The sequence below is a fragment of the Apostichopus japonicus genome, chromosome 10, assembly GCF_037975245.1.
Source record: "Apostichopus japonicus isolate 1M-3 chromosome 10, ASM3797524v1, whole genome shotgun sequence".
NCBI classification, from domain to species: domain Eukaryota; kingdom Metazoa; phylum Echinodermata; class Holothuroidea; order Aspidochirotida; family Stichopodidae; genus Apostichopus; species Apostichopus japonicus.
This window is the reverse complement of record NC_092570.1, coordinates 14,060,475-14,069,251: the sequence shown is the minus strand read 5'-3', so window position 1 is coordinate 14,069,251 and position 8,777 is coordinate 14,060,475. Positions and strand designations below refer to the sequence as shown.

Genomic DNA, 8,777 nt, shown 5'->3' with positions numbered 1-8,777 from the left:
AAAAGCGTCTTTGCGAGTACACTACGAGTAATAGCTACTCTCTTAAAACACCATCGAATATACAAATTACAATGTTTTTACAGATTTTTACGTGCAATCTGAGAAATTGCAGGCTTGAGACCCATATTTTAGGGCTAGGTATTCGCAGCATAAAACACTCGGGAAGTGCCGTTTCCGGCCATCTTGGGGTTTGAAAAACCCAAAATTTTCTTGACCGCTCCGCGCCAACCGATGGTGGCGCTCCGCTTAGATAGTCTCCACACATTAGCCCCCCCCCCCCAATAATTTTCCCGTTCCGCCGCGCCTGGTTGCAACAAGTTAGGAACCAAATGAATATTCAAGAAGGGTGACTTAAGTAAACAATGGAAATATTTTAGCATGATCCATCATACGTATATAGGGTTGGTGTGCAGACGGGTTAATTATTAATACATTGTGGGTTTAGGTATTGTATATTCAAGATACTGTACGTGTGACTAGATGTATATATATATATATACTGACAATCTCACACCGAAATTTCGTATAGACCGATATAAGTATATCAGAGCCTACATGTTCCTTCAATTTCACCAATCAGAAGAATGGGAACTCAATTCCGTCTCGCTTTGTTCGTTTTGGTCATTGCCTTGTTGGGATATCAGTTAATGCCACATGTACCAGATGAATTGGAGGAGAAGTGGAAGTACCGTGCGATGATGGCTTTTATGAACGGTATTGGTATTTACGTAAGTATGAGGCTGCATTTCACGCTTCTGTTGGGACCCTGATACTTAGTAAAAATGATAGATTATTGCTGAAACATATGGGAGTGTTAGGTCAGTGGTTAACGCCGGTGACTTTCAATCATACTGAGGTCCCCGGTTCGAGTCACTCCCAGATTAATGTATGTCGTCCAGTTACAGAGTTTTTGACAATTAACAATTCATAATCATGGATTTTAAATATGAATGTAAGAGACTGAATTCGGTCAGCTTGCGGCTTTGATAAGCCAATGAGGCTTCTTCGCGAGTTCCTGCTTGCAGGAGGATCTAAAATACATACATACATACAATACCAAATATATTAGTTCCTTGTTCCTAAATGCAGGCAGGAGGCAGGATGTCAAACAACATTTCATGCAGTGATGATTAAATTTTCGCCTGTGGTATCACCAAACCTCCGTGACAAAAAAACCCTTTGCTGTGGGAATACATTGGGACTATGGCCCCAAGGCCAAGACCCATCTACCCAGCGAACACAAAACGTTATCATAACATAAAATTTGGTTTACAACGTTAAATGTGGTATTATAAATACGTCGGCATAACGTTTTTATGAGATATTAATGTTAAATTAATGTTATATTAATGTTTTAACGAAAAAATGTTTTGGAAATAATAGCCTGAAAACGTTTTCGTGACATATTTATTACACCACAAATAACGTTATCAAAACAAAAGACGGAACATTTTAATAACGTTTTAAAACCGTTTTTGTGTTTGTTTGCTGGGTACTTACCCACTGTTGAAAAACATTGTCCCGAATACTTTCGATCCCATGACCCTCCTCTAATTGCAATTCCTGATTTAATTTCAGGGCCAGTATATGCACTCGTCAGCTGGTGGTGATGACCCATCTGTAAGAACCATTGAGGGAGTAAAAGCTGCTTTTCGTTGGACATCAGAAGACGCTGTGATGGACCACCTTGGCCCAGGAGTAACAAGACTGGAGGGTACCTTCAACGGCACTAAAGTGTACATTTACCAACCACCAGCTATGTCGACGGAAGGACTGGTGCCAGGGTTCATATATTTTCATGGAGGGGGTTTAGCATTGGGCTCAGCAAGTGAGTGAAAGAACTTATTTACGATCTAAAGGGCCACTAAAGACCAGGTTAATTACCGCTGTAAAAACTTTGACATCGGCCATGCAGTTAAATATATATATATATATATATATATATATAAATATATATATATATATATACATATACATACATATATATATATATATATATATATATATATATATATATATATATATATATATATATATATATATATATATATAACACGATTATTAATAAGCCGCTTGTGTTTGATATGTCAAAGACTTATATTAGAGTGTGCTAACTGAAGCAGTTCAAATAAGAATACCATTGATATCCTGTGCTAGATTTGGTCCATTATTAAAAATAACATTCAAAGGAAAACCGTTAGGTAGAACGTTCTTTTGTTACATGTCCAATTTCGACAATCAGTGTAGATTATACTTTCCTGTTATGTTTTCATGTATTGTATATAATGATATCACACATTCTTGCTTCAAGTCCTCTTGTGGAACATTCATTTGCATCAGGTGCATGTCATACAAGACGTAGTCCTATAAAACTTACATTTTGACCGAAATATAATTTATTGATGTTTTCTCTTTTCTATGATATCAGAGTTATACGATGGTATGGCAAGGAAGATATCATCTCGGTTGAATGCTGTTGTTATCAATGTTGAGTAAGTACAGTCTCATTGTTTCGTACAGTTTCTGATTTGAAAAATAGTTTCAGTCCCATGCATGTAACCAGTGGCGGAGCTTCCATACAGTCAGGGGCGTATGCCCCCCCCCCTGACGGACTCAAATGGACTGCTTGCGCCCTTTTCAGCTCTTTACCACTTTTTACTTATTGGCGTTTATTGAATTTGTTGTTGCGCTCTCATCTACCTTTTGACATTTGTCACAATATGTTGGTGTAATTTCGCGATGACACCTATTTATTCTTCGAATCTGCAAATTAGCCAGGCCCGGAAAGGGTCATTTCCGGCGATCTAGGGAGCATCTTTACTCAAAAAATGTATGTACGCTACGCACCAACCTGTGGTGGCGCTCCGCTTAGATAGTGTCGAAAGCGCCCCTACAGACAATTCTCGCCCCTCCTGACCAATACCCCTAGCCCCGCCACTGCATGTAACATAATATAGGTCTAACAATTAAAGGATCATAGCATCGTACATATCTATATATTCTAAAGGACTTTTGAGGGCACTCGCTCCTGACCTGCCCCTCCTCTCCAGCTACTCTTTGGTTGAAACTTCTTTACAACGATGATCATGCTGACCATTGCCTAGATTATAACATCAGTATTTCATAAGATTGGCATTTTTGTTTCTTTCTTGGAAAAGTTATGATACCACACCAAAGAACAAGTTCCCAGGACCACTCAACCAGTGCTACGCAGCGACTAAATGGCTTCTGCTCCACGCCCGGGACTACGGGGTCGACTTCCGCCGGGTTGCCGTTGGGGGAGACAGCGCCGGTGGCTACCTTTCAGCAGCTGTCTCTCAACTCATCTATGACGATGAAATGGTACCGAATTTGAAACTTCAGGTATTGATTTATCCGTGGACCCAGTGTTTCGACTTTTATTTTCCTTCCTACCAAGAATACACCAAGACATTTGAAATTGGTAAAGGGTTTGTGTGTCGCGAGTCGATGGTTATGTATTGTACCTTGCACGCTTGGGGTACTGCGAGGCCTGATCTAGTGCAAATGTTGATGGAAAACAGACATATTGGCCCATCATTCAAGAAGAGCACCCTCTATCAGGAAACTCTAGGTCACGATCTTCTTCCGGCTGCCTATCGGGTCAGCAGCTCTTACCAAGGTCCGACTCCATCTGATCAGGGAGATGAAGAATTTTGGCAAAAGATAAAAACTATTTTCCTGGACCCTCGTTTTACGCCTCACTTTAGGCATAATATGACTGGATTACCAACTGCTTACGTCGTTACTGCTGGTTTCGACTCTCTGCGAGATGAAGGTAATATTTATGCACAACAACTGAAGAAAGCTGGTGTTGACGTCACATTAGTTCATTATGAGAAAGCCTGGCACGGATCACATTGGTCTGCACCGTATTTTATATTTGCAATTGGCGAACAAATTCATGATGATTTTTTAGAATTTGCCAAAGAAAGATTGTAAACAAAGATGTCTAATATAAGCCAAAGATATTTCCACCTTCGGAAAGAAACGTCACTTTGTTGATTTACTGTGTGCTTGGATGTATCGCTTAAACGAGAGTCATGTGATACACAGAGCCAATCACTCGGTATCTCCTATTTCTAACGGCGCCGGGTATTGCCATTATGAGAGAACCTTCTTGCTCATAAATAATGGGAGTTTTGCATTCTTTGTATTCAAAGGCAGTCATGAAGATATGAATTCTATGATGGGGTTTCTTAAGGTTGAAAAACAAATGCTCAAGATTACAGTTATTGCATTATTCTCACTTTTGAGGATGTGAAACTTTATATTGACAAAAATCCATATATTCTAGTTTCAACAGATTTATTTATCACAGCAAATTTCATGAATCACTAATAATCCAGCAGGAAGTATTAGTTCGTTTTCCATTATAGCGCACAATCGAGCCTGTAAACTTCTGTCATTCTTTTGCCATATTGCCTTCAGTCTGTAATAAAAAAAAAATGTCTTTACAATGAATGAAGAATTTATGGGATGTCCACTAGCTTCTTCCTTTAGATTGTAGTGTCAGAAATAAATATAAATATAATCAAACACAGTACATATTTTCTTTTCATTTATGTAAGAATGTTATCAGGCAATTAAGTAATAAGACATTTGAGATATCCGGAATTTACTGCTATGTACTCAGCTAAGGCTGGTCTTTTGTGTGTAGATTTATTATTAACATAAGAAAAGGAGATACAATATTTCAGTTTCAACAAGACTGGATTTTTCATCAACATTAAGAAATAAAAACTGAAACCATTGGAGATCTTCACCAGCAGTAAAATAAATTCCCTTTTCATGTACGTATAGTCCTTGACGGTTTACATACATTAGTTGCTGGTTACAATTTTCACGAATGATGTATTCCTGTGTATGTAACGTATGCAATAAATTAGATGCCGTTGTAGTTTTTTTTTCTTTTGAACTGGCTGGTGCAATTTTCACCTGTTTCCCTGCATGCTTTCCACTGGGTTGTCTGCCTAGGGACAGTCCTGCATTACTTGTGGTACCACTGGCTCTTGCCTTAGCTGACAAAGCGTAAGTATGGTCAGTGGCGTAGGAAGGTACTTTTGAGTGGGGGGGCTGAAGACTGATGGCCGGCCTGGGGGAGGGGTCTAAGGGGAGGGGGTGTCCCCTCCCCTTTGGATTTTCCTACGCCCTTGAGTATAGTCAAGGGCTACTAGGAATCTGCTGCAAGAAATACCTGAAATAAAATGAAGAAATGAACATGATTGATTTCAATGCATCTCAGAGAAGTATATTTAACAGTAGTTATTTAAAACTAATCAAGATCTCCATTTTATACAACATTTCTATTTCAAGAATCCTACTCTCCCTTGAGTCATCATACTCTTGGGAGTGCAACGCCAGCAAGGGCGTAGGAACCGGGGGGAACCTGGGGCTTGGGGGCGCCAGCAACCCAGTGAAAAATATGGAGGGGCGGAAGTATCATTCCGCCCCCCCCCCCGCTTCGCAAGTCAGAAAACCCCTTTTTCATTTCCAAATGAGAAAAAATCTCATTTGGAGCACCAAATTGCATCTATGGCCAGGTGAAAATGCAAAATTATTTACAGATGGAGTGGGTGTTGAAGTGTGCTATATTAGACCCCTCCCCCAGGCCGGCCATCATTCTTCAGCCCCCCACTCAAAAGTACCTTCCTACGCCACTGAACGCCAGTACGGGAAGACCTCTGAATTTAGGCTATTTGCCTGTTTACTTTATATACCAATGCTTGATTCTGTACACATGACAGGAACAATGAACGTGAAGACAAGCAAAAGGAAATTATAAAAAGTAGATTTATGTCCCGTTATTAAAGAAGCTATGTTCATCATTGGTTAGTCAATTACCTTGAAAGAGGTTCATTTTTTGGTTTCTGCGGAGCTGTTTTCTACGTTTTCTCTTTCCTTGTACTTTTGGGGGTGGATTTGGTACTAAGAACTTTGTTGGAACTGCATAATTCCATACCAGTCTGCCATTTGAAAGAATTTGCGAGTCTTCAAAGTGACTTCTACAAATTCGGAGCGTTCTGTTCAAATATTCAGCAGTTGTACCCTGTATGTCTGCACGTCTTGAAAACTGGACCCACAGTCGGTGAACACCTAAACATAAAAGAGAATTTTTTTTTTACTTGATGCAATATTTGTTATATGCAGAAGTCTAGACCATAGCTGTAAAGTTTTGGGGAACTGATACTAAAGCATTTGCTAAAATTCTTCAACTGTTATTACTACAATCTGGGAGGAAATTAATTCCACTGGGACATTCAGTCTGTGTATTCATTTATGTCTGAGAACAATTTGGTCAGTAAAGACTTCGAGGAAAGTACTTTTTGAAACTTGTATGATTTAACTTGGGGCCAATACATGCAGACTAACATTTATTGACACTTGCCATATATATATATATATATATATATATATATATATATATATATATATATATATATATATATATATATATATATATATATATATATATATATATATATATATATATATATATATATATATATATATATATATATATATATATATATATATATATATATATATATATATATATATATATATATATATATATATAAATGAAAATCGTAATGAGTCGGAAAATCAAGAACAGTGAAAAAACTTTCAGCCTCCACCGGGACCCGAACCACGGGCCTTCCGCTCTGCACGCGGACACCCCAACCACCAGGCCATGGACGCTGATATATATATATATATATATATATATATATATATATATATATATATATATATATATATATATATATATATATATATATATATATATATAAAATATATATAAAATATCAAGAATACGTGAAGGGGTTACATCGAATTAAGTGTAGGTATGTGTAGCATTGTACTTTTACCTTGAGTATTGTGCAACCGCTTATGCACCAAAACACAAGTTTGAATATAGTAACGTAACGTATGGACCGTTTGCTGACTGTTTTGTCTTTATTAGAAGCGTTTCTTCGCGGAGGAGTTATCAAATTTCCTTCCTGACATGTCTTGCTGCCTCTGTTGCATTACATAATACTTCACTAAATAGCTGAATTGTTTACTATAAACACTCACAATTTCTGAGTTGTTTTGTGGACCACTTTAACCTTCCCAACCATACCATTAATGAAATGTCCCTACAGGGGATTGAATACTAAGGTAGCCGTCCTGACCTAGTACGAATCAGCAGACAGAGACTGTGGATGCCAACGCCTTCGCACCATTCAATCTCATGGGCTCAACATTCAGGGAGGACATGACTAACTTTTCTTCTGCCCCCCCCACTTCCATCTCCCCTTGTTCCCCATGTCACTCCTCTTCTCGTAGCTTTCTTCCACCCCTTTAATTTTCTCCTCACCTTCCTGTCTGTGTCCTTCTTCTAGTTTATTCCCTACCCTCTTCCCTTAATCCTCTCTTTGTCCCTCTTCAGTTTATCTCCTACCTCTCCTCTTCCCCTGTTGGTTTGTTTCTTTCTGTCTGTACTCTGTGCAGTGGCGTAGCTACGGGGGGGGGGGCCTGTTGGGCCGAGGCCCCCATGAAATCGGCTGGCCCCCCACTGGCCCCCCACTGGCCCCCCACTGGCCCCCACTGGGAATGGGGTAAAAAAAATGTTGTAAAAAAAAAAACACTCATCACTAATATTCTTTGTTCAATAATTTGGGAAATAGAGTTACACAATTTTCTCGTCTGCATCTGGCAGAATAAGAATAATACAATATCTGTAGTAATCATGGGAATGGTCACACAGCATGGCATGGCAATGGTCGATGCGACGATTGCGACCATACACCACGAACCTTGTTGTGCTGCGTGATATCGATATCTGCTGAAAATATGTTCAGTGCTTCCACCTAACGCAACAATCTATCAAAAGATTGGCTCCGTTTGTACTGAGCCGAGGTATCAGGTATTCATAATATTTTAGGTGGGGTATATAGTATCTATATAATACCCCCCCCCCCCCAATATTTGGTGGCATAGTTTTTGTTAAGCATATGTTTTGTATTTTTTTATGATATCGCTAGTAATTTCAAAATAGAAAATGCTTAGATGCAACTTACAAGGCCTGGAAAGTGCAATTTCCAGCGATCTGGGAGGCATTTTCGGCCAAAATTTTCTTTTGCGCTTCGCGCCAACTTATGGTGGCGCTACGCTTAGAAAGTCTGGGTACAAGCTTTGCCCCTCCCTTGGCAATTCCTCGCAAAGCGCCTGTCTAACCGTGTCACAATTTGTTACTATATATGACCGAAAGTAGTTTTTACTTTTTTTTTCTCGAAATGAATAGCTAGACGGACCGCATCCGTAATGAAATTTGGTTTGCATCTTGTGTATGAGTGTAAGCAAGGGCGTAGGAACCGGGGGGGGGGGCTGGGGGGCGCCAGCCCCCCCCCCAGTGAAAAATGTGGAGGGGCGGAAGTACCATTCCGCACCCCCGCTTCGCAAGTCAGAAAACCCCTTTTTCATTTCCAAATGAGAAAAAAATCTCATTTGGAGCACCAAATTGCATCTAAGGCCTGGTGAAAATACAAAATTAAGTTTACAAAATGGAGTGGGTGTTGAAGTGTGCTATATTGCACCAAATTGCATCTGAGGCTACCTGGAAATGCAAAAAATTCCACCCCTTTTAGACCCCTCCCCCAGGCCGGCCATCATTCTTCAGCCCCCCCCCCCACTCAAAAGTACCTTCCTACGCCACTGAGTGTAAGTACGTATAATCATAAATATGATCCACATCGATATGGGTTCACTGGGTT

General features: G+C 39.5%; 1 protein-coding gene across 1 annotated transcript; it reads left to right on the top strand.

The window, feature by feature from the left end:
• Positions 1-486: 486 nt before the first annotated feature.
• Positions 487-5,042, top strand: LOC139975096 (arylacetamide deacetylase-like). Its single transcript, XM_071982725.1, has 4 exons — positions 487-728; positions 1,579-1,828; positions 2,429-2,492; positions 3,159-5,042. Exons 1-4 carry the CDS (start codon positions 585-587, stop codon positions 3,958-3,960), a joined length of 1,260 nt encoding a protein of 419 aa, XP_071838826.1. The 5' UTR covers positions 487-584; the 3' UTR covers positions 3,961-5,042.
• Positions 5,043-8,777: the final 3,735 nt, after the last annotated feature.